The sequence below is a fragment of the Tachyglossus aculeatus genome, chromosome 21 (genome assembly GCF_015852505.1).
Source record: "Tachyglossus aculeatus isolate mTacAcu1 chromosome 21, mTacAcu1.pri, whole genome shotgun sequence".
In the NCBI taxonomy this organism is placed as follows: domain Eukaryota; kingdom Metazoa; phylum Chordata; class Mammalia; order Monotremata; family Tachyglossidae; genus Tachyglossus; species Tachyglossus aculeatus.
In genome coordinates, this window is record NC_052086.1 from 50,200,382 (window position 1) to 50,227,062 (window position 26,681).

General features: G+C 47.9%; 1 protein-coding gene across 2 annotated transcripts in view; it reads left to right on the forward strand.

Moving 5' to 3' along the window:
* Positions 1–26,533, forward strand: part of SCNN1B (sodium channel epithelial 1 subunit beta) — an 82,245-nt gene extending 55,712 nt beyond the window's left edge. For both annotated transcript variants that reach the window (XM_038762285.1, XM_038762286.1), the window contains 7 exons: positions 918–1,025; positions 5,938–6,055; positions 12,169–12,244; positions 14,228–14,285; positions 15,515–15,576; positions 20,415–20,490; positions 24,548–26,533. In XM_038762285.1, the coding sequence (XP_038618213.1) occupies positions 918–1,025; positions 5,938–6,055; positions 12,169–12,244; positions 14,228–14,285; positions 15,515–15,576; positions 20,415–20,490; positions 24,548–24,928 (879 nt within the window). In that variant the 3' untranslated portion in view covers positions 24,929–26,533. The remainder of the gene's footprint in view (positions 1–917; positions 1,026–5,937; positions 6,056–12,168; positions 12,245–14,227; positions 14,286–15,514; positions 15,577–20,414; positions 20,491–24,547) is intronic.
* Positions 26,534–26,681: the final 148 nt, after the last annotated feature.

Sequence of the window (26,681 nt, forward strand, 5' to 3'; positions counted from 1 at the left end):
TGAAGGCCTAGTGAAGTGACCTGCCCAGGTCACAAAGCAGACACGTGGTGGAGATGGGATTAGAACCCACAACCTCTGACTCCCAAGCCCGTTCTCTTTCCACTAGACCATACTGCTTCTCTGCCCCAGGATGTAGGCTTTGGCTCACCTAACTTGGGGTCTAGCACCTTTGGTCCATAGGAAGGTCTGGGTCTGCCAGCCTCTGACTTGGGGGGGTCAGACCCCCCCAAGCAGGGGTGACCCCAGAAATCCTGCTTCCTAAGGGGAACATTTGCTCCCCTTCCTTCATTGCTGCAGCACACTTTAAAACAGCCTTCCCCAGAAACCCAATTGCCAGCTCGCCTGGAAGGAGGAACATTTTATCTTGAGTGAGTGAGGAAGAGCCCCAGTTTTATTGATTTTATTATCCATGTGCTACCTGGTAGGGTTAACAAGCTGACCAACCATGTTTGCTTGCCAATTAACCCCTCATGTTTGTCCACCGGCCAACGGGGACTTTTGGTTCTCTTGGGAGCCAGGAGGAATTGCAAGATTATAACCAGACTGAGCCCCCTTTTTCCTCTCCCCCTCCCCATCCCCCCCGCCCTACCTCCTTCCCCTCCCCAAAGCACCTGTACATATGTTTGTACAGATTTATTACTCTTTTTTACTTGTACATATTTACTATTCTATTTATTTTGTCAATGATGTGCATCTAGCTTTACTTCTATTTATTCTGATGATTTGACACCTGACCACATGTTTTGTTTTGTTATCTGTCGCCCCCTTCTAGACTGTGAGCCTAGCCTGTTGTTGGGTAGGGACTGTCTCGATATGTTGCCAACTTGTACTTCCCAAGTGCTTAGTACAGTGCTGTGCACACAGTAAGTGCTCAATAAATCCGAATGAATGAATGAATGAACCCTGTTTCGTTGCAGGATAAGCTGGAACGGATGGGAGAACCCTACAGTCACTGCACTGTCAATGGATCTGATGTCCCTGTCCCAAATCTCTACAGCAAATATAACACGTCCTACTCCATACAGGTAAAAAAGACTTGATTCCATTTATGACTCTGGAACTTATCGCTTTTGGACGTGGCCTATCTATTCAAGATTAGATACAGCGAGTCTCCCAAAAGATTAGATTTTGATGGCTTTTAATTATTCACTTCTGTTTATGATTAGAGAAAAATGTATTGATTCCATCATGAATCAGTGGGTTACAAATAAGTCTCTCAAGTGGTAAGAAAAAGTACCAGAAATATCATCTAACAGGGTGTCCAGAAATATCATCTGTTGGAGAACAGCTTGGCTATTCCTGTGACGCTCCTCTCAGCTCCTATTTCCCCACCTTCACCAAAGCTTTCCCTCCCTGTCCAATCTGTTGTCTCAAACGTGAACGTCACCATCTGGAAGTGGTATTTGTTAAGCACTTACTATGCACCAACCACTGGACTAAGTGTAGATGCAAGATAATCCTATGTGTTTATCAACAGTCTCGAGCGGAATTTAAAAGTGGAGCCCCCATTTTCCCCCACAGTGTGAATGGGACCCCAGAATAAGTCATTCTCAGCCGCATTTTGTCTCCCCTAAATGCTTTTTAGAGAGACAGCATGGCCTAGTGGAAAGAACATAGGTTTGAGAGTCAGAGGACCTGGATTCTAATCCAGCCAATTACCTTGTGTTTGACTTTTTTTTATGGTGTTTGTGAAGTGTATACTATGTGCCTGCACTGTTCTAAGCTTTTGGATAGATACAAGGTAATTAGGTTGGACACAGTCCAAGTACCATATGGGGCTTGCAGTCTTAATCCCCATTTTATGGATGAGGAAACTGAAGCCCAGAGAAGTGAAGTGACTTGTCCAAGGTCACACAGGGGACAGTTGGCAGAGCTGGGACTAGAACCCATGTCCTTTCGACTCCCAGGCCCGTGCTCTGTCTGCTGAGCCACGTTGCTTCCCTAGGCCTTGCTGCTTCATTTAACTTCTCTAGACCTTGGTTCCTTATCTGTAAAATAAGGATTCAGTACCCCATCTCCCTCCTCCTTAGAGCCCCAGGTAAGACAGGGATTGGGTTGGATCTGATTAAATTGTATCTACCCCGTGTTTTAGCAAAGTGGTGGGCCCATAGAAAGCCCTTAACAAATACTATTATTATTATTACCATTATTATTATTATCACTCTCATTATTCTCACTGCAGCGCTTCAAGGAAGGGGCAGGAGGGAAATTGAGGCCCAGGAGCAGTCCCCAGTCTCCCTAAATGAGATTTGAATGCAGGACACGTTGCCCCTCTGTTCCTGTCTCTCTTGAGACAAAGGAAACATGGAAGATGCTATTTTCCCCTTTGGCCTTAGTCACAGGAAACAATCCATGGATAATTATTTTCTGCTGATCTGCCCTGAGAACCTGACAAACAGCCTTCATCAGAGCATGCACCTCACTGGCTCGCCCTGTTTTTCCATCTCCCACCCTGCTTCTGCAGAGTAAGAGGCAGCCGCCCCTTGGGAGCTGTGACCCCATGTTTCCTCTAGACTGAAAGCTCATTACGGGCAGGGAACGTGTCTGCAAATTCTGTTGGAGTGTAGTCCCCCAAGCACTTAGTACTGTGCTCTTCACAGAGTAGTTGCTCAATTAATGACTTTTTTAATGGCAGAGAGGCAGCTTGGCTCAGTGGAAAGAGCCCGGGCTTTGGAGTCAGAGGTCATGGGTTCAAGTCCTGGCTCCGCCAATTGTCAGCTGTGTGACTTTGGGCAAGTCACTTAACTTCTCTGTGCCTCATTTCCCTCATCTGTAAAATGGGGATTAAGACGATGAGCCCCACGTGGGGCAACCTGATCACCTTGTATCCCCCCAGCGCTTAGAACAGTGCTTTGTGCATAGTAAGCGCTTAACAAATACCATCATTATTATTAATTAATTAATACCATTGGTTGATTGAGGGGTTTCTCAGCTCCCTCAGGCTCTTTCTGTAGGTCAGTGCATCTACCTCCTTGCAGGTGTCTGGGCGGAGCTGTTCAAAGTGACGGCTCAGAGGCTAAGAGGCTGCCTCAGTCCGCCTAGGTTCAGCCTGAGCAAGAACACCCGTGGAGGTGCGGGGAGTGGGTGGGGTTGCGTGTTCCAGGGGAAGAGGTCCAAGCAGTAAATGGGATGGAAGGAGGAGTCTGTGGCGACGACGGTGGCTTGGGCAGGAGGAAACAGCCTGGAAATAATGAGAAGCAGCCGGGGCTTGGGAGTCTGAGGTCATGGGTTCGAATCCCAACTCTGCCACATGTCTGCTTTGTGACCTTGGGCAAGTCACATAACTTCTCTGAGACTCAGTCACCTCATCTGTAAAATGGTGATTAAGATTGTGAGCCCCATATGGGACAACCGGATCACCTTGTATCCCCCCAGCGCTTAGAACAGTGCTTTGCACATAGTAAGTGCTTAACAAATGCCATTATTATTATTATTTTTAATAAATATTGGTGTGTCATCTTCGGCAGGCAGTGGAACCCATCTTCCTTGGGAGAGGGGAGAAAGGGACTTCTGCTACACTCCCTCCCTCAGTCCTCCCCTCCTCCCACTTGTGCTTGTTAGGGTGGGGGTGGCTGGAGGGAGGAGGGGGCAGGATGCTACAGGGAAGGGTCTGTGCTCCAAAATAACCTCCAAAATGAAATGGCCTGGTAGTAAATCTGAGGCTGAATCGATAGTGTTGAGTCCCATGTGGGACGGGGGCTGTGTCCATCCTTGTTATTTTCTATCTACCCCAGCATTTGGTACAGTGCTTGGCACATAGTTAGTGCTCAACAAATGCCATTAATAGTAGTAGTAGTAGTAGTCGTAATGCCAAAAGCACCAAGTCCCTAGTGGAACAGGGGAGAAGCAATGACATCAAGTCATAGGGAAGCAGCATGGCCTAGTAATAATAATAATGATGACATTTATTAAGTGCTCACTATGTGCAAAGCACTGTTCTAAGCGCTGGGGGGATACAAGGTGATCAGGTTGTCCCATGAGGGGCTCACAGTCTTATTCCCCATTTTACAGATGAGGTAACTGAGGCCCAGAGAAGTTAAGTGACTTGCCTAAAGTCACACAGCTGACAAGTGGTGGAGCTGGGATTTGAACCCATGACCTCTGACTCCAAAGCCCGTGCTCTTTCCACTGAGCCACGCTGTTACTCTGTAGATAGATAGTAGATAGAGCACAGGCTTGGGAGTCAAAAAGACCTGGGTTCTAATTCCAGCTCCACCACTTGTCAGCTGTGTGACCTTGGACAAGTCACTTAACTTCTCTGTGCCTCAGTTACCTCATCTATAAAATGTGGGACATGGGGCTGTACCCAGCGTTTAGAACAGTGCCTGTCACCTAGTAAGTGATTAACAAATATCATTTTAAAAAGTCAAGTGTCAAGAGCATTGTTTATCCCTGTTTGGGTCATCACTTTGAGAAGCAGCATGGCTTAGTGGAAGGTCATGGGTTCTAATCCTGACTCCACCACTTGTCAGCTGCGTGACTTTGGGCAAGTCACTTAACTTCTCTGTGCCTCAGTTACCTCATCCATAATATGGGGATTAAGTCTGTGAGCCCCACATGGGATAACCTAATTACCTTGTATCTTCCTCAGCACTTAGAACAGTGCTTGGCACATAGTAAGCGCTTAACAAATACCATCATCCTCATCATCACTTAGCTCTGGGCCCAAGGACAAACTCATTCCTTCTCTCTGCCTCAGAAGAGAACCAGTCACATGAAAAGACTTCTTTTCCTTAAGCCAGTTCCAGCTTTTAAAGGGGTTTATGGCATTTTTAGCAGTTATGGAGGCAGAATTGAATCCTCCTTCAGTCTGCTGAGCCCTCAAAACCAAGTGCCCTCCCCCCACACCCAATGTCCTTGCTTGTCCCGTTCACTGGTGCTCAGCTGGGGCATCAATCAAAAGCACTTCCTGGAGATTCTAGATGGTAAGCCCCTTGTAGGCCGGGATCACATCTAACTCTGTTATACTGTACTTTCCCAAGGGCCTACTACAGTGCTCTCCCTACAGTTAGTGCTCGATAAATACCCCTGATTGATTGATTGATTGGGGAGGGGTGTGGGAGGAGAGGGGTGAGAGAAGGGAGTTTGGGGCTGGAAAGAGCCTCAGCAAACTGCTGTGCTGCCCACACACTTTCCAGCCCTTGGGAGGGTGGAAGAGTCTGTAACATTGAACAAAGAGAGGATGGGCAGTGTTTCCCACCCTGAGAAAGAACTCTGGCCCTAAACAGCTGTTCTCCCTGGGCGGGGCCACTGCTAAATCAACCTAGCATGCAGGGCACAAGCCCACAGGCTCAAAGCCCACGCAGAATGAGATTCCCCTCCTTGGTGTGGCCTTTTCACTCTGTTCCTAATCTCCAAAAGTTTAATGAGGTAATAAGGGAGCTTCAGGATCTCTGTCCCCATGGCAGAGTTACAGGGGAGACCCTTGGGCTGAAAGGCAGGAGGCCGTGGTTCTGACCCCTGCTCAGTGACCTCGGGCAGATCCCTTCACCTCTATTGGCCTCAGTTTCCCCGGTCCAGATCCCATAGGCCCCTCCTCCCTCCATCCCAAGATGGCCGGCAGGCTCCGGTATGATTGAATCTGCATCTGACGGCCGCGGAAAAGAAGGCATTGCCTCACTGTGGCATTGGGATCGTTATGATTCCATTTGTGCAAAAACGGGGATAAAAATTGTCACCTGCTACCTCTGAGCCGAGCGCTGATGTCAGTCTTTCTCACTAAACTGGAGTGGTAGGCCCTTTTGAGTCCAACAGAGCTGGGATTGTTTTTCTCAGGAGCAGCCAGAAAGATGCTATCCAGGAGTCCTCAACGACGAACCCCAAACGCTCCCATTAACCTGCAGGGGAAAAAAAAATGGTGTCTCTGGATTCCTGGAAACGGTTGTGTCCTGCAGATTTGTCAGGAGTTTTCAGTTGTGCCTTTGACCTCTCCCCTAGGCCTGCCTGCGCTCTTGCTTCCAGGACCACATGATCCGCAACTGCAGCTGTGGCCACTATCTCTACCCTTTACCCAAAGGGAAAAGTTACTGCAACAACCAAGACTATCCCGATTGGGGTAAGTAAGTAGACAGGGCAACCGCAGGAGACTGACTTCTCCGAGCTAGGCATTGACCGCGAGGGAAGGCTGGGGTTGGGACGGGGTTGAGGGCCGGGGGTTGAGGGGGGTCTCTTATCGAAGTCACTGCCTCCCGAAAAGGATTCTGTGAACCCACAAGGGAGTCTCAGTCCCGGGTGATAACTTGCTCCTCAAACCCCCTCATCCTACTTGATGGGGTCTCAGCTCAAAGGAAGGTAGAGGGGACACTAACGAGGTCACCTGCCACCTGAGTCTTGCTGGCAGCCTGCTTCAGGCTGAACGCAGCTGTGGAGACACCTGGGAAGAATTAGCTAGATTTCCCTTTTCCTCGTTGGAGAGAAACAACTGCCCATTTCTTTAGACTCTGGATAATGCAATTTCACTCATCCTCTTTTTCCTTTTCAAACACCAGAATAGCTCCCTCCCTAGGGATCTACCCCAAAAGCCACCCAAAGCAATGTTATTCATTCATTCTGTTCATTTATTCATGAATTCATTCATTCAATCGTATTTATTGAGCACTTACTGTGTGCAGAGCACTGTATTAGGCGCTTGGGAAGTACAAGTCGGCAACATATAGAGATGGTCCCTATCCAACAACGGGCTCATGGTCTAGAAGGGGGAGACAGACAACAAAACAAAACATGTAGACAGGTATCAAAACCATCAGAATAAATAGAAGTATAGCTATATGCACATCATTAATAAAATAGAGTAGTAAATATGTACAAGTAAAATAAATAGAGCAATAAATATGTACAAATATATGCAAGTGCTGTGGGGAGGGGAAGGAGGTAGGGCAGGGGGGCGATGGGGAGGGGAGGAGGAGAGGAAAAAGGGGGCTCAGTCTGGGAAGGCCTCCTGAAGGAGGTGAGCTCTCAGTAGGGCTTTGAAGGGAGGAAGAGAGCTAGTTTGGCGGATGTGTGGAGGGAGGGCATTCCAGGCCAGGGGGAGGATGTGGGCCGAAGGTCGACGGCGGGACAGGTGAGAACGAGACCCAATAAGGAGGCTAGCAGCAGAGGAGTGGAGGGTGCGGGCTGGGCTGGAGAAGGAGAGAAGGGAGGGGAGGTAGGAGGGGGCGAGGTGATGGACAGCCTTGAAGCCGAGAGTAAGGAGTTTTTGCTTGAATCGTAGGTTGACAGGCAACCACTAGAGATTTTTGAGGAGGGGTTGCCCAGAGCGTTTCTGTACAAAGATAATCTGGGCAGCAGAGTGAAGTATAGACTGAAGCTGGGAGACAGGAGGATGGGAGATCAGAGAGGAGGCTGATGCAGTAATCCAGACGGAATTGGATGAGAGATTGAACCAGCAAGGTAGCGGTTTAGATGGAGAGGAAAGGGCGGATCTTGGCGATGTTGTGGAGGTGAGACTGGCAGGTTTTGGTGACAGATTGGATGTGTGGGGTGAACGAGAGAGCGGAGTTGAGGATGACACCAAGGTTGTGGGCTTGTGAGATGGGAAGGATGGTACTGCCGTCTACAGTGATGGGAAATTCAGGGAGAGGACAGGGTTTGGGAGGGAAGATATGGAGCTCAGTCTTGAGTTATTCTCTCCTGGCTATCAATCAATCTGTAGTATTCACTGAAGGCTTAATCAATCAGTCGTATTTATTGAGCACTTACTGTGTGCAGAGCACTGTACTAAGCAATAGTAATTAATAAATTAATAATAATTTATTATTATCATCATCATCAGAATTAGAACCCACATCTTATGACTCCCAAGCCCATGCTCTTGCCACTAAACCATGCTGCTTCCATAAGTGCTTGGGAGAGTACAGCAGAACAGAATTGGTAGAAACAGTCCCTGCCCACAAGGAGCTTACTCGGTAGAGCACTGTACTTAGTGCTTGGAAGAGTACCCTGAAGTTAGCAGATAATAATAGTAAGAAGCAGCATGGCTCAGTGGAAAGAGCTTGGGCTTTGAAGTCAGAGATCATGGGTTCAAATTCCAGCTCCACCAGTTGTCAGCTGTATGACTTTGTGCAAGTCACTTAACTTCTCTGGGCCTCAGTTACCTCATCTGTAAGATGGGGGTGAAGACAGTAAGCCCACCATGGGACAACCTGATCACCTTGTAACCTCCCCAGCTCTTAGAACAGTGTTTTGCACATAGTAAGCACTTAATAAATGCCATCATTATTATTATTATTGTTAATAATAATTCTGGTATTTATTAAGCGCTTACTATGTGTCAGGCACTGTACTAAGCGCTGGAGTGGTTACAAGCAAATTGGGTTGGACACAGTCTCTGTCCCGTGTGGAGCTCACAATTTAAATCCCCATTTTACACATGAGTAACTGAGGCCCAAGAAGTGAAATAACAATAATAATGATGGCATTTATTAAGCGCTTTGGAAATGACTTGCCAAAGGTCACACAGCCGACAAGTGGCGGAGCCAGGATTAGAACCCATGACCTTCTGACTCCCAGGACCGTGCTCTATCATCATCATCATCATCATCATCAATCATATTTATTGAGCGCTTACTATGTGCAGAGCACTGTAGTAAGCGCTTGGGAAGTACAAATTGGCAACATCTAGAGACAGTCCCTACCCAACAGTGGGCTCACAGTCTAAAAGGGGGAGACAGAGAACAAAACCAAACATACTAACAAAATAAAATAGAATAGATATGTACAAATAAAATAAATAAATAAATAGAGTAAAAAATATGTACAAACATATATACATATATACAGGTGCTGTGGGGAAGGGAAGGAGGTAAGATGGGGGGGATGGAGAGGGGGGCGAGGGGGAGAGGAAGGAAGGGGCTCAGTCTGGGAAGGCCTCCTGGAGGAGATGAGCTCTCAGCAGGGCCTTGAAGGGAGGAAGAGAGCTAGCTTGGCGGATGGGCAGAGGGAGGGCATTCCAGGCCCGGGGGATGACGTGGGCCGGGGGTCGATGGCGGGACAGGCGAGAGCGAGGTACGGTGAGGAGATCAGCGGTGGAGGAGCGGAGGGTGCGGACTGGGCTGTAGAAGGAGAGAAGGGAGGTGAGGTAGGAGGGGGCGAGGGGATGGAGAGCCTTGAAGCCCAGGGTGAGGAGTTTCTGCCTGATGCGCAGATTGATTGGTAGCCACTGGAGATTTTTGAGGAGGGGAGTGATATGCCCAGAGCGTTTCTGGACAAAGATAATCCGGGCAGCAGCATGAAGTATGGATTGAAGTGGAGAGAGACACGAGGATGGGAGATCAGAGAGAAGGCTGATGCAGTAGTCTAGACGGGATAGGATGAGAGCTTGAATGAGCAGGGTAGCGGTTGGGATGGAGAGGAAAGGGCGGATCTTGGCAATGTTGTGGAGCTGAGACCGGCAGGTTTTGGTGACGGCTTGGATGTGAGGGGTGAATGAGAGAGCGGAGTCGAGGATGACACCAAGGTTGCGGGCTTGTGAGACGGGAAGGATGGTAGTGCCGTCAACAGAGATGGGAAAGTCAGGGAGAGGGCAAGGTTTGGGAGGGAAGACAAGGAGTTCAGTCTTCGACATGTTGAGCTTTAGGTGGCGGGCAGACATCCAAATGGAGATGTCCTGAAGGCAGGAGGAGATGCGAGCCTGGAGAGAGGGGGAGAGAGCAGGGGCAGAGATGTAGATCTGGGTGTCATCAGCGTAGAGATGATAGTTGAAGCCGTGGGAGCGAATGAGGTCACCAAGGGAGTGTGTGTAGATCGAGAACAGAAGGGGACCAAGCACTGAACCTTGGGGAACCCCCACAGTGAGAGAATGGGAGGGGGAGGAGGAGCCTGCAAAAGAGACTGAGAAAGAACGACCGGAGAGGTAAGAGGAGAACCAGGAGAAGACGGAGTCTGTGAAGCCAAGGTCAGATAGCATGTTGAGAAGAAGGGGGTGGTCCACAGTGTCAAAGGCAGCTGAGAGGTCGAGGAGGATTAGGACAGAGTAGGAGCCGTTGGATTTGGCAAGCAGGAGGTCATTGGTGACCTTTGAGAGGGCAGTTTCCGTGGAATGTAGGGGTCGGAAGCCAGATTGGAGGGGGTCGAGGAGAGAGTTGTTGTTGAGGAATTCTAGGCAGCGAGTGTAGACAACTCGTTCAAGGAGTTTGGAAAGGAATGGTAGGAGGGATATGGGACGATAACTAGAAGGGACGATAACTAGATAACTAGATAACTATCCACTAAGTCATGCTCCTTCTCATGTGAGGTGATCCTGCCCTCAAGTTTACGGTCTAATGGGGGAGACAGACATTAATAAAAGTTACAGCTAGGGAAAGCCACAGAATTTATAGGTAATGTACATATATGCTATGTGGGGGAAGGGACGATGAGTACTTAAGTGCTTAGGTGACGTAGAAGTGTTGAAGTGGCAGTGGGGGCAGGGAACTACGATGAAGGAATGAGAGGTTGGTCAGGGGAGATCTCCTGGAGGAGGACCTGGATTCTAATCTCAGCTCCGCCACTTGTCTGCTCTGTGACCTTGAGCAAGTTACTTAACTTCTCTGTCCTTCTGTTACCTCAGCTGTAAAATGGGGATTAGATTGTGACCCCTATGTGGGACAGGAACTGTGTCCAGCCTAATTAAGTTGTATCTACCCTACAGCTTTGAACAGTGCTTGGCACAAAGTAAGCACTTAACCGATGTCATTTTTTTAAAACAGGGTGATTTTAGCAGGACTTTGAAGATGGGGAGAGTGGTGGATGAGGGCAGGTGTGAGAAAGGGGTGGAAGGTGAGAGATTGAGGGAGGCATGGTAGGTAGGATGGTATTTGAGAAACAGAATATATGGGCTGAGTTGTCAAGGGAGAGGAGCAAGGATAAGTAGGAGGGAGAATACTGATTGAGTGCTTATCAAGGAGAGACAGACCAGACAGACCGACCAAGAAGAGAGAGCATACTTACAGTCTGAGAGAGGATGGTACATGAAGATTGACAGTCCAGAAGACAGGTGAACTGAGATCAGCAGAGTTGGGCTCCAAGCCACTTTGAGGCAAACATTTATTCAGTCGTATTTATTGAGCACTTACTGTGTACTAAGCTCCTGCAAACATGCAGGAGACGGGCAGGAAAAAGAGAAAGATGACTGGTTTAGGGCATGGGCATCTCTATTCATGAATACTTTCCAAGAGCTTTACAGAGACCAAAATTTAGAAGAAGCTTGAGCTCTATCAGAGGAGGGACATGTGAATTCAACTCACTTGGCAAGCTAATGGGAGTTGATGTCCTTGTGATGCCTTGAGGGAAGGGAGGTGGTCAGTGGCTTTTTGACTTAGAGGCCTTTCCTGACTGAACCTTCATTTCCTGTTCTCCCACTCTCTTCTGTGCTGCCCTGATTTGCTCCCTTTATTCATCCCTCCCTCAGCCCCTCCACACTTATGTACATATCCAGACTTTATTTATGTGAGTGTCTGCTTCTCCTTCTAGACTGTAAGATCATCATGGGCAGGAAATGTGTCTACCAACTCTGTTATGTTGTACTCCCCCAAGCGCTTAGTATGTTGCTCAGCACACAGCCAGCGCTCAATAGAGGGAAGCAGCATGGCTCAGTGGAAAGAGCACGGGCTTGGGAGTCAGAGGTCATGGGTTCGAATCCCAGTTCCACCACTTGTCAGCTGTGTGACCTTGGGCAAGCCACTTCACTTCTCTGGGCCTCAGTTACCTCATCTGTAAAATGGGGATTAAGACTGTGAGCCCCACATGAGAAAACTTGATCACCTTGTATCCCCCCTGAGCGCTTAGAACAGTGCTAAGCACATAGTAAGCGCTTAACAAATACCACTATAATTATTATTATTATTATTGTTATTGTTATTATTAGACATGACTGATTGATCGACTGATTGAGTCCCATGTTTCCCTCTCCATGGCTGCCACTCATCAGTGGGTTTTAAGTGCCATAGACACATCTATGGAGAAATATATTTTCCATGGGATAAAGGGAGGGCTTAGATATTATTTGGAAGAAGCCTGGGAAGCGGGCAAACCACCCAAAGGCACTCTGGTACCTCCACCTGAGGGCCCCTCTCTGCTCAGTCACATTTCCAAACTGCTCTCCACCCCACCACCTTCCATTCACCCCCACTTCCCGGCAACACCCATCCCAAGCAAGCAGTGTGACTGGAGCTAGTATCTGTTTCTTAACAGCTTACTGCTACTCCGCCTTGAGGATGAGCATTCTCCAGCGAGAGACCTGTATCGACCTGTGTAAGGAGTCATGCAAGTGAGTAGAAGGGAGGAGATGGAGCAGCTGGGGTCGGGGGTGGGGGGCTCTAACCCTCTAAAGGACTGCCACGCCTCAGGAAGACCAATGGCCCTCTATCTCTAAAGGGATGCTTAAAGGGAGGGATAAGGTGATGAGTCACTGATTAGGGAAGCAGCCTGGCCTAGTGAATAGAGCACGGGCCTGGGAGTCGGAGGACCTGGGTTCTAATCCCCACTCTGCCACTTGTCTGCTGTGTGACCGTAGGCAATTCACTTCATTTCTCCGTGCCTGAGTTACCTCATCTGTAAAATTGGGATTAAGACTGGGAGCCCCGTGTGGGACAGGAACTGTGTCCAACCTACTTTGTATCTACCCCAGTGCTTAGAACAGTGATTGACAAATAGTAAGCACTTAACTGATACCATGATCATCATCATCACCATCATCATTCGCTCTTTCCACCCTTAGCTTTGCCACCTCCCCCAGTAACCCATTCTGGACTGCTCATCCATTAATTTATCCAAATCTTCCTTGAGGCTATGTAGCCTAATAGAGAGAGCACAGACCTGAGAGTCAGAGGACCTGCATTCTAAGCCCATCTCTGCCACTTAGCCACTGGGCAAGGCACTTAATTGTATTTATTGAGCATTTACTGTGTGCAGAACCTTGTAAGTGCTTGACTTCTCTGCACCTCAGTTTCCTCATCTGTCAAATGGAGATTCATTTTCTGTGCTCCTTCCTCTTTAATAATAATAATAATAATAGCATTTATTAAGCGCTTACTATGTGCAAAGCACTGTTCTAAGCGCTGAAGTAGATACAAGGTGATCAGGTTATCCCACATGGGGCTCACAGTCTCAACCCCCATTTTACAGATGAGGTAACTGAGGCACAGAGAAGTAAAGTGACTTGCCCAAAATCACACAGCTGACAAGTGGCGGAGCCGGGATTTGAACCCATGACCTCCTACTCCAAAGCCCGGGCTCTTTCCACTGAGCCACGCTGCTTTGGACTGCGAGCCCCAGATGGGATAGGGACTGAGTCCCTCCTGATTATCCTGGATCTACCACAGCATTTATCACAGCATAGGGCACATAGTGACACCTTAGCAAATACCATTATTATCATCTATTGATCTTTTTGACCAAGTAACTACCCAGAATAATAAATTCCATGTGCTCTTCATCTGCTGGATGAAACTTTTCCTTTTGTTGGTTTGCAGTTCAATGTAGAGGAATTTAGTGAACGATTCTGGGTTTAACCAGTCTCTTCTTGACTTTGTAAACTTCAGTCATGTCCCCTCTCCACCCTCATCTTTCCACACTTGAGTCCTGATCTTTTTGGCATCGCCTTGATTGGAACAAGGGTTAAAACTAAAGCAGCAGAGGGTTGGTAAAGCACACAGTTCTTGGGGGCAGGGGGCTTCATCAAGATCTCTGTAGTACTAGTATTTAGTATTTAGAGAAGCAGCGTGGCTCAGTGGAAAAGAGCATGGGCTTTGGAGTCAGAGGTCATGGGTTCAAATCCCGGCTCTGCCACTTGTCAGCTGTGTGACTTTGGGCAAGTCACTTAACTTCTCTGGGCCTCAGTTACCTCATCGGTAAAATGGGGATTAAGACTATGAGCCCCCTGTGGGACAACCTGATCACCTTGTAACCTCCCCAGTGCTTAGAACAGTGCTTTGTACATAGTAAGCACTTAATAAATGCCATCATTATTATTATTATTATTAAGTCACTTCACTTCTCTGGGCCTCAGTTCCCTCATCTGTAAAATGGGGATGAAGACTGTGAGCCCCCTGTGGGACAACCTGATCACCTTGTAACTTCCCCAGTGCTTAGAACAGTACTTTGCACATAGTAAGTGCTTAATAAATGCCATTATTATTATTATTAATGGCATTTATTGAGCACTTAGTGTGTATGCATAGCACTGTACTAAGATCTGGGAACAACCCCAGTTTCTTGGGGGACTCACGATCTAAATCTGTGTTTCTTGCAGTGATACACAATACAAGATGACCATCTCTATGGCTGACTGGCCATCCGAGTCCTCTGAGGTAAAGTAATTTGCTCATTCAATAGTACTTATTGAGCACCCGCTGGTGCATTGTAGTGTAGTGGACCCTTGGGAGATTAGACCACACTAAAAGTGAAAGACTCAGTCCCTGCCTTCGAGGAGCTTATGATAATAATGATGGTAAAATACCGTTTTTCCTGGCCCTAGTTCTCCCTTTGGTGATAGCCACACAGCCTCACGTTTTTCGTTTTGCTTTTTAAATGATATTTTGTAAGCACTTACTATGTGCCAGTCACTATACTAAGCACTGGGGTAGATAAAAGCTTATCAGGTTAGACAGAGTCCATGTCCCAGGTGGGACTCACAGTCTTAATCCCCATTTTACAGATGAGGTAACTGAGGCCCAGAGAAGTAAAGTCACTTGCCTAAGGTCACTCAGCAGACACGTGGCAGAACCGGGATTAGAATTCATGTCCAGGATAGGAAAGCTCAAGTTTCACACACACCTTGGGGTGTTGGATCTGCAGAGGAGCAGATGTCAGGAAGAGAAGGGAGGGGTGAGCAATTGGGAGGGGTCAGAAGGAACTGAGTACTAATCCCAGCTCTGCCATATGTCTACTGGGCAAATCACTTCACTTCTCTCAGCTACAGTTTCCTCATCTGTAAAATAGGGGTTAAGATTGTGAACCCCATGTAGGGCAGGGACTGTGTCCAACCTTATTTGCTTGTATCTACTCCAGAGTTTAGAACAGTGCACTTAAGTAAACACTTAATACCACAATTATTATCATTATTATTATTATTATTAAACCAGAACACTTTCTTCATCTTCTTCACCCAGCTCAAAAGCACATCCCTTGCCTAGTCCAACCCTTCTGGGCGAACCCCATGGCCACCGAGATTAAGACAATTTTGAAGGTTCTTCTGTTGCCATGTGTTGCTGCTTCTCCCCCACCTCCTGGGGAGAGCTGGCTCAGGGAGGTCCCACTCCCCTCCCCCAGAGCCACATGCAGGCCTGTAATAGGGGATGCTGTGCTGGGAAATTGAGAGCAGAGGGCACTCCATCCATCCATCAGTGGTATTTATTGAGCACTCACTATGTGCTGAATACCATCCCTAAATGATTGGGAAAGTCCAGTAGAGTAAGTGGCATTAAGTTTCTTGTCAAGATGACCCAAAGTGCAGTTCCAAATCAGTCTGGGTTATCCCAGTAGAGCTGCCCACCGATTCCCTTTTGTTGCTAAGGATCACTTTTTTCTCTGGTTTCAGGATTGGATTTTCCATGTATTATCCCATGAAAGGGACAAAACCCCAAACATGACCATGGGCAGGTAAGTCATGGAAAGGCAAACTTGGAGGCAGATCATCATCATCAATCGTATTTATTGAGTGCTTACTGTGTGCAGAGCACTGTACTAAGCGCTTGGGAAATACAATTTGGCAACATATAGAGACAGTCCCTACCCAACAGTGGGCTCACAGTCTAAAAGGGGGAGACAAAACCAAACATACTAACAAAATAAAATAAATAGAATAGATATGTACAAGTGAAATAAATAAATAGAGTAATAAATATGTACAAACATATATACATATATACAGGTGCTGTGGGGAAGGGAAGGAGGTAAGATGGGGGGATGGAGAGGGGGATGAGGGGCAGAGGAAGGAAGGGGCTCAGTATGGGAAGGCCTCCTGGAGGAGGTGAGCTCTCAGTAGGGCCTTGAAAGGAGGAAGAGAGCTAGCTTGGCGGATGGGCAGAGGGAGGGCATTCCAGGCCCGGGGGATGACGTGGGCCGGCGGTCAATGGCGGGACAGGCGAGAACGAGGTACAGTGAGGAGATTAGCGGCGGAGGAGCGGAGGGTGCGGGCTGGGCTGGAGAAGGAGAGAAGGGAGGTGAGGTAGGAGGGGGCGAGGTGATGGACAGCCTTGAAGCCCAGGGTGAGGAGTTTCTGCCTGATGCGCAGATTGATTGGTAGCCACTGGAGATTTTTGAGGAGGGGAGTAATATGCCCAGAGCGTTTCTGGACAAAGATAATCCGGGCAGCAGCATGAAGTATGGATTGAAGTGGGGAGAGACACGAGGATGGGAGAACAGAGAGAAGGCTGATGCAGTAGTCCAGATGGGATAGGATGAGAGCTTGAATGAGCAGGGTAGCGGTACGGATGGAGAGGAAAGGGCGGATCTTGGCAATGTTGCAGAGCTGAGACCGGCAGGTTTTGGTGACGGCTTGGATGTGAGGGGTGAATGAGAGTGGAGTCGAGGATGACACCAAGGTTGCGGGCTTGTGAGACGGGAAGGATGGTAGTGCCGTCAACAGAGATGGGAAAGTCAGGGAGAGGGCAAGGTTTGGGAGGGAAGACAAGGAGTTCAGTCTTCGACATGTTGAGCTTTAGGTGGTGAGCAGACATCCAGATGGAGATGTCCTGAAGGCAGGAGGAGATGCAAGGCTGGAGAGAGGGGGATGCCCAGGGGAGACCTTTCCAGAGCCTCGGGAGGACCAGGGACAGGAAAAGGAATGGGGCAGAGGAAAAGAAACAGAAGGAGGTAGAGGGAGGGAGATTGCATGTCAGTTTTCCTATAGGAACTGTCCTACAAAGGTAACAGAAACCATGGAGAAAGAATCCAAGGCTTAGCCCCAAATGTGTGCTTTGCACACAGTAAGCACTCAATAAATAGGATTGAATGAATGAAGTGTGGTCAGAATTTGCATTTTCCTCCTAAGAGGCTTTCCCTGAGAAGCTGTTAGCATCTCGTCTTTGGAAGATCCACTAAGTGGGTTTCAGCTGACATTTCACATATGTAGTTCTGGGCCCCAGGAACCAAATCTGAGTTTGAGCAGCTGTTTCCTCTATGCTTTCTTGCTGTACCGAGAGGATAAACTGCTATTCTGGGGCTATGAAATCTCCTTGGAAACCAGGGTTTGGGAGCCAGTTTGAGGGGACCTGACCCATTTCTGCATCCATCTCTTCCTGGGTGCACCCCATCTCAGTAACTATACATTCACCTTGGGAGCCTGAACCCAAGCCTCAGCTTGCCAGGACACAAACGTGCTCTGGCCGAATCCCTAGGTCAGTCCTTAACAAGCTATTCCAGGCTGCTTCTGGGTTTATTTAATATCATTGAAATCAACCTTACCCACACAGTTTTTTTTCCTCTACCAGGAGCCACTTGGGTGTGCAGTCAGTGAAACGGATTTTTGACTGCTCACGATGTATCTGCAGTTACTAATCTTGGGGGAAAGTATAGAAGCAGTGTGGTCTAGTGGTTAGAGCCGTGGCCCGGGAGTCAGAAGGACATGGGTTCTGGTCCCGGCTTTGCCCCGTATTTGCTGTTTGACCTTGGGCATGATACTTTTCTGGGCCTCAGTTACCGCATCTGTAAAATGGGGATTAATGCTATGAGCCTCATGTGAGACATAGACTGTGTCCAACCTGATTATCTTGCATGTACCCCAGCGCTTAGTACAGTGCCTGGCACATGGTAAGTACTCAACAAATACCATTAAAAAAAAGGATTAGATAAGTGTCTTTGGCAAGATCTAGTGGAAATAGCAGGGGCCAGGGGGTCAGAGAACCTGGTTTCTAATCCTGTCTTTGCCATTCGCTTGCCCCGTAATCAATCAATCAATCGTATTTATTGAGTTCTTACTGTGTGCAGAGCACTGTACTAAGCGCTTGGGAAGTACAAGTTGGCAACATATAGAGACAGTCCCTACCCAACAGTGGGCTCCTTGGCCAAGCCACTTAACTTCTCTGTGCCTTGGTTTCCCCAAAAGTAAAATAAGGATTAAATCTTCTCCCTCCTTCATAAATTGTGAACCTCATGTGGGACAAGGACAGTGTTCATCCTAATAAACTTGTATCTATCCTAGTGCTTAGAACAGTGCTTGGCACATAGTAAGTGCCTAACAGATACCATAAAAACTATATAAATCAGCTGTGAAATGGCTAACATCGTGATGTCAGCTGGAGACCCTGAAGTTAATAAAATAATAATAATGGCATTTATTAAGCACTTACTGTGCACAAAGCACTGTTCTAAGCGCTGGGGAGTTTACAAGGTGATCAGGTTGTCCCACGTGGGGCTCACAGTTTTAATCCCCATTTTACAGATGAGGTAACTGAGGCACAGAGAAGTTAAGTGACTTGCCCAAAGTCATACAGCTAATAAGTCGCAGAGCCAGGATTTGAACCGATGACCTCTGACTCCAAAGCCCGTGCTTATTCCACTGAGCCACGCTGCTAGTGTGTCCCTTCTAGCCCAGCCAGATTTCAAAATGTCCCTTGAGCCTTGGGATCACCAAGCAGTGCTGGGACAGAGGGCTTGACTTGTTTGCTCTGTGGCCGGGGCTCACAGGTCACTTTTTGGATGAATCAGAGCAGGTGCTGGGCTAAGGCAAGACCACGAAGTTGAGGATGAATGGGTGGAGGACAGAGCAGGTGAGCTCCGTTGACCAGAATTCCCCACCAAAAGAGTCCATGGGAGTGTCCAGATGGAGCCATCCAGGCTTCCTAAGCCAGAGTTCAGAGATTCAAGGTGACCTTCCCTGCCTCAGTTAGCAACTGTCAGGAGCCTATAAAAAGACGCTTCTGGGAGAGAGCAAAAAGATTATTTTTCCCTCTGAAGCATTAATTACTGACCCTCCCCAGGGAACTGACCTGCAGGGCCTACCTTGCTTTGACTCTACAGCAAGTGGTATAGTTCACAGAGGGGACCCCAGCAAGATCAGGAAGGTTCCAAGCTGGCATCAGTCCGCTATTTTGTGCTTCCTGGCCTCGGTCTCTGGTGTGACTCCAGCCAGAGTGGATCCCTTAAACCCAGCTGTAGATCATCCCTAAACCAAATGGCTCGAGAAGTTCAGGCCTTCTGAGGGGTTGCCCCAGCTGACCCTCTAACTACCCTCAACTCCCCCAGTCCCCCTGGGGATGGGGCCAGTGAATTGTGGGGAGAATGAATCAGAGCTGGGCCCCTTGTGTCCAGATGACCCAAGCATCCACCACAGTGCTGTTGTGAGCAGTGAGGGGGCTCGTAGAAACAGGCCCTTCTCTCCATTCATTCATTCAATTGTATTTGTTGAGCGCTTACTGTGTGCAGAGCACTGTACTAAGCGCTTGGGAAGTACAGGGTGGCAACACACAGAGACGGTCCCTACCCAACAACGGGCTCACAGTCTAGAAGGGGGAGACAGTCAGCGAAACAAAACATGTGGACAGGTGTCAAGTCATCATCAGAATAAATAGAAGTAAAGCTAGATGCACATCACTAACAAAATAAATAGAATAGTAAATATGTACAAGTAAAATAGAGTAATATATACTGAGCACTTATTGTGCACGGGGCACTGAACTAAGCGCGCGAGAGTACAATATAACAATAAACAGACACAAGACCCTGTCCACAACCATCTTACAGCATAGAGGAAACACATCCAAGTGTTTCTGCTTACTGTAGCTGTCATCATATAAAAGAGAAACACCCCTCGCATCTGTTCTGATGCTCTATCCAGGCGAACGTACTTACTATTCCATTCCCTTTGGTGTGTTTCCTTCCAACCCAACCCGACAGGGGCTGAGGAGGACTGGGCCACAGGCTTGACCCGGGGCCTCGGAATCCAAGCTCACCTCAGCTTGGGACTTCATATCTGCATACCTTTCCCGGGGAACCTTTTCCAAGGTCCCAAGGACTCCACAGGCCTGCCCCTGGGGGATCAGACTTCAAACCTCCTCTAAGACCTTTTTGGAGGGGAAACACAGCTTCCTCCCAAGCCAGGTCCTAGATGACTCCGTGGCTTCCCCAGGCCACCAATGGGAGGCCACAGGGAGGAAGGAAGAAAGGAAGGAATGCTGGAGAAATCTTTCTCCTTTCTTCCTCTACATTCTCAAACTTGCATGCATTATTCTCTCAAGCTACTTGACAGCAAAGTGCTCCATCCCCAGAATCATGGACACTGTCTGGGTTGGCCTCCCTCCTTACATCCCTAAAGTCAGTCAGTCAATCGTATTTATTGAGCACTTATCGGGTGCCGAGCACTGTACTAAGAGCTTGGGAGAGTGCAATACAACAATAAACAGACACATTCCCTGCCTGCAACCAGCTTATAATCTAGGGGAAAACAGACATTAACTTGAATAAATACATTTGCAAACCTTTTCCCTTCTCTTCCACAGGAAAGGGATTGTCAAGCTGAATATTTTCTTCCAAGAATTCAACTACCGGACAATCGCAGAGTCTGCTGCTAATAATGTGAGTGGTTCCTGGTCACTGCTCCTTTAGACCTCTGACTTCCCAATCAAAGCTCACTCCCACCCCATTCATTCCTGGATGAGTGCTAACTCCCTCTGTTGCTTCCATATTCAATGTCTTAACTCCCTCCTGTGTCTCCTCAGACTCCAGCCCCCTCCTAGAATGATTTGCCCTTTCCTCCAGTTCTACGTTCCTTCTGGGCCTCTGGGTCTACTTTTGAGAATTTGTAGAGGACAGAAGAAAGTTCTCAGATTGGGAAGGGGCAGAGTGATCTTGGAAAAAAGATATGCTTGGAAATGTTAAAGATGCTCTGGTTTTTCAGCCTGGCCGGAGGGAGACTGTGACTTGGGGGCTTTGAGTGGTATTTTTTGAGAATTATTGTATAGTAGATGATGACCCACTGTTCTTCCTCTCCTCTGAGAGCAGAGCAAGAGGAAATAGGCCATTTTCTTTGTCTAGACTAAATCCTTCACGCTGCGGTTTAAGCCAATTAGTGAGCGTGGTTAAACATCGAAATGGGGTAACCAGGGTGATGATGGAATTTCAGTTGGTCTGCCTGGAATTAATGGCAGGGGGATGGAATCGATGTGAGGTTTGGGGTTTTATGGTATTTATTAAGCATTTACTATGGGTCAAGCACTGGTCCAAATGCTGGGGTAGATACAAGTTCATCAGGTTGGACACCATATCAGAACTACATGGGGCTCGGTCTAAATTGGAGGAAGGAGGATTTCATCCCCATTTTCAGATGAGGGAACTGAGGCCCAGAGAAGTTAAGAGACTTGCCCAAGGTTACTCAACAGACCAGTTGAGGAGCCAGAATTAGAACCCAGGTCATCTGGCTCCCAGACCTATGGTCTTTCCATTAGGTCATGATGCTTCTCTCCAGAGAGAATCTCTCCAGATCCTCTATCGCCTGGGTTAAGAAGTAGCTGATCTGGGTCCCCTTTGCTTGTCTGCCCTACCTTGCCCTTAGATTCTTTCTCCTAGTAGTAGTAGTAATAATAGCATTAGGTGTTCGATTTTTTTGTTGTTGGGGGGGGGGGGGGGGGCGGTTTGACACGTTTAAGTGCTTACTATGTGCCAGGCACTGTACTAAGTGCTGATAATCAGGTTGGACACAGTCCATGTCCCCCATTCATTCATTCACTCATTCAGTCGCATTTATTGAGCACTTACTGTGTGCAGAGCACTGTACTAAGCACTTAGGAAGTACAAGTCGACAACATATAGAGATGGTCCCTACCCAACAACGGGCTCATAGTCTAGAAGGGGGAGACAGACAACAAAACAAAACATGTAGACAGGTGTCAAAACCATCAGAATAAATAGAATACAGCTATATGCACATCATTAACAAAATAGAGTAGTAAATATGTACAAGTAAAATAAATAGAGTAATAAATCTGTACAAATATATACAAGTGCTTTGGGGAGGGGAAGGGGGTAGGGCGGGGGGGATAGGAAGGAGGAGAGGAAAAAGGGGGCTCAGTTTGGGAAGGCCTCCTGGAGGAGGTGAGCTCTCAGTAGGGCTTTGAAGGGAGGAAGAGAGCTAGCTTGGCGGATGTGCGGAGGGAGGGCATTCCATGCCAGGGGGAGGACATGAGGTCAATGGTGGGACAGTGAGAATGAGGCACAGTGAGGAGGTTAGCGGTGGGTGCAGTCTGGGCTGTAGAGGGAGAGAGGGGAGGTGAGGTAGGAGGGGGCGAGGGGATGGAGAGCCTTGAAGCTGAGGGTGAGGAGTTTTTGCTTGGGGTTCACAGTCTCATAGTAAGCACTTAACAAATACCAGCATTATTATTATTATTACTATTAATCCCCATTTTACAGATGAGGTAATTGAGACTCAGAGAAGTTAAGTGACTTGACCAAGGTCACACAGCAAACAAGTGGCAGAGCCTGGATTAGAAGCCACACTGCTACTCATACTATGGGCAGAGCACTGTACTACGCACTGAGAGAGAATACATAGGTGGGATTGAGACACAGTCCCTGTCCCTTGGGGTGGGCTTACAAGCTAAGAGTTTAAATGGGGAGAAGGAATCATGAAACATTAAAAGATGAACCCACCCTATTTTTTATCCTCCCACGTCCTCTTCCCTATGCTAGCAGTGAACGTATCACCAACAGGGTGCGGTCCCACACCCACCTGAAGTCTCGTTTAGAAATCCGAAGTGTGGGGAGGATGAGCTGAGAAGGAAAGATAGAGACGACAAGGTTCAGAGGAAGGAGAGGACTGAGGGGTAGCCCAGAACCATCCAGACAAGGTGGCAGGGGTTGGGATGAAAAAGTAAACTCTTTGAGGGCAGGGATCGTGTCTGTCTACTATTGTATTGGGCTCTCCCAGACATTTAGTGCAGTGCTCAATAAATGATTGATTGATTGACTGCGGCCACCAGTTCTCAGCAACTTTCATTCCGAGAAACCAGGATTCAGAGCTGGGGTTTCACTGCTTCAGTACCGCATCCCCGGAGCATGGGGTTGGCAGGGAGAGAGCGTTTCTAATAAGTCTTGGTTACTGAGCACTTTCTCTGTGCAAAGTACTGTACTAAGTGCTTGAGAAAGCACAACACAAGAGTATAACAGACACATTCTCTGCCCACAACGAGCTTAGCCGCTAAAAGGGGATGAGAAGACGTGAAGCAGGCTCTGCTCACTTCTGCCACGAGTTAGGATGACACAGTTGAGAAGCACTGTGACCTAGTAGAAAGAGCACAGGCCTGGGAGTGAGAAGACCTGAGTTCTAATCCCAGTTCCCTCAGCTGTAAATGGGGATTCAATACCTCCTCTCCTTCCTCCTTAGACTGTGAGGCCCATGTGGGACAGGAACTGTGTCCACATCAGTAGCCTGTATCCTCCCCAGCGCTTAGAACAGTGTTTGATACATAGTAAGCACTTTACAAATACCATCCCCATCAATCAGAAATGTCTCTTTGGCGGAAAGATCTAGGGTGGGGACTGGCCCATTTAAAATGGGACCCAGTTAATATTGTGTGCCTTTAACTGGGCTTCCCTACATTGTCCTTCCAGCCATGACCTAGCCTCTAGGATGCTAGAGCGGCATTCTGATTGGGTCAGCTCCATGAAGATTCATTTCCTGCCACTTATAGCCCTGACACACAAATGTTGCAACTGGGCAGACAGATACTCCTTTAAAGAAGCAGCGTGGCTCAGTGGAAGGAGCATGGGCTTGGGAGTCAGAGGCCATGGGTTCAAATCCCAGCTCCGCCAATTGTCAGCTGTGTGACTTCGGGCAAGTCAGTTAACTTCTCTGCGCCTCAGTTACCTCATCTGTAAAATAGGGATTAAGACTGTGAGCCCCACAAGGGACAACCTGATCACCTTGTATCCTCCCCAGCGCTTAGAACAGTGCTTTGCACATAGTAAGTGCTTAACAAATGCCATCATTACTATTACTGCCCCCTCATCAGTACTAATTTACAGTGGGAAACCGAAAAGGAAGACCGATTCCATTAATTAGTCAATCATATTTGTTGAGCACTTACTGTGTGTGGAGCACTGCACTAAGAGCTTGGGAGAGTACAATATGACAAAAAAAAACACATTCCCTGCCCACAACAAGCTTACAGTCTAGAGGAAGATAATAATAATAATAATGGCATTTATTAAGCGCTTACTATGTGCAAAGCACTGTTCTAAGCGCTGGGGAGGTTACAAGGTGATCAGGTTGTCCCACAGAGGGCTCACAGTCTTTATCCCCATTTTACAGATGAGGTAACAGACACAGAGAAGTTAAGTGACTTGCCCAAAGTCACACAGCTGACATTTGGCAGAGCCGGGATTTGAACCCATGACCTCTGACTCCAAAGCCCGGGCTCTTTCCACTGAGCCACACTGCTTCAGACATTAGACATTAATATAAATAAATTAGTATATTAATTTAATATATATATTAATATAAATAAATTACAGGTATGCTCCTTTGGGGTCTCAGAGGAGAGAGGAAGGTTCTCCTTGGCATGGCAGGGGGCAGGGGTGGCAAAGACATTGCCTGCTTCCACCCCAAATTTTCTTCCTCCCTCCATCCTTCCCACAGATCGTCTGGTTGCTGTCAAATCTGGGAGGCCAGTTTGGATTCTGGATGGGGGGCTCGGTCCTATGTATCATCGAGTTTGGGGAGATCATCATCGACTTCATCTGGATCACCATCATCAAGCTGGTCGCCTGGGGCAAGGGGCTGAAGCAGAAGCGGGCACAGGCCCGCTACGCTGACCCGCCGCCCACTGTGGCCGAGCTGGTGGAGGCACACACCAACTTCGGCTTCCAGTTTGATGATACAGGCACCGGCCCCTCACCCGTCAGCTACCCCGATGGGCTGAGTGTGCCCATCCCGGGCACTCCGCCTCCCAACTATGACTCCCTGCGCGTGCAGCCACTGGACGTCATCGAGTCGGACAGTGAGGCCGAAAACATTTAAGTGCTCTGAACTCCTGAGGATGGTCTGACCTGTGGGCCCAATGTTTGTGTGACTGACCGCAGGGACCAAAGGGCCAGCCTCCTAGATGGTAAGAAGAAACCACCAGATTACATAGAAGAAACAACTCCAAGGAAGTCCAGCTGCTCCATTCGCTGGTTCCAGGTTCAATTCACTGGGGCAGCAGCCACCCTCGGGTTGGCATCTCTGGTTCTAATAATCTGTAAGCTAATTGCTTCTTGAATAATAAAGCACTGCCGATGCAGAGAAGGCAGCCAATCCCAGCCTGACTGGCTTGAGGAAGGCTTAGAGGCCAGGAAAGTCTAGGGAGGAGCTCATCATCACTTTATTGAGCACCTGCTCAGGGCAGATTATTGACTCTAGGCACAGAGAATTACAAAGAATAGGACAGGATTCCTGTTCTCGAAGAGCATGTGACCTAATGGAATTGGACTTTTTCGATCGAAGGTTGGCGAGACCTGGCTCTGGTTAAGGGCACAGGAAGTAGGGAGGCAAGGGAAGGATTGTTCTTCACACACTATCTCCCACAAACACGAAGTGAATTTGTTAAGTGGATTGAGCCACACACCCATCCACCAAAGCGGCTGAGGATCTCTGGCAGGGACTGAGGTCTCAGGACCCACTAATAGTTAAAATGCAGCAAGGCCCCCACACCACCAAATCGCAGATCATTAGGGATCGTTCACGAGAAATCTCCCCTAAGTAACCTAAGCATTTGAGCAATGCCTTCCACCCTCCACAACTTGTCTACCATGAGGCTCAGAGAGCTGGGGAATCAGCTCCGCGGCCACTTGGTAATTAACTCTAGGTAACCCAATGCCATAGTTTCCATTCCATAATAAACTCAGGAGTCCTCTACTTAAGTCTCTCGGAGAAAACTGGAAACTGGAAACAAACTAAAAACTGGAAATTGGAATGTTGGGAGACTTAGCCTGGCCTCTGCGGTATCTCCAAAAGAGCCTGGGTATATTGAGGAAATACCAATTCCAAAAACCACCAAGGCCTCCAGCAGCATCGGCATTGAGACCTGAAGTAGGCAGTGGAGCAGTGGAGCATGGATATAAAAACCAAAGTGGGAAAAGCTCTGTCCTGGTGTTTTTAGCTCTTATTTTGGCTATACAACTTGAGCTTTGGGGGCTCCTTTAATGGTTGAATCAACCACCACCTTCTATCTTTAGAGCACCTTTAAGAAAGATTTATGGACTTCATCTCATTTACTTTTGCAGTAGCACCAGGAACAAAGAGTATCCAAAGACTTGTCCATATAACTTGTACAGATCAATTATTAAAGGCGAGATCATGAACAATAAAGTTTTGGAAAGTAGCATCAAAGCTATGCTCACCTTAACACGGTCAGGCCTGGGGGGGACATGTGAGGAGAATCAGTGACGGCAGGATAACTGAACAGCTGCCATCTGGAGAGCTGAAATAGGGAAAGTGAAAATAAGGAAGGCGGAGGGAATGTTTTAGGGACGTGGGAAAAGCAAACCTCAGACGTCGCTGCGTCCCAGCTGAAAATTGGGATGCCGTGGGAATGCACTGTAAGCTCACTGTGGGCAGGGAATGTGTCTATCAACTCATGTATTGCACTCTTCCGAGAGCTTAGTACAGTGCTCTGCACATGGTAAGCACTCAATAAATACCATTGATTAACTGATTGCCATTAAGGGAGTGGCTCCCTAAGCTTCACCTGGAAAAAGACACAAGGAAGCAAAAGAGAAAACAACGCCAGGTA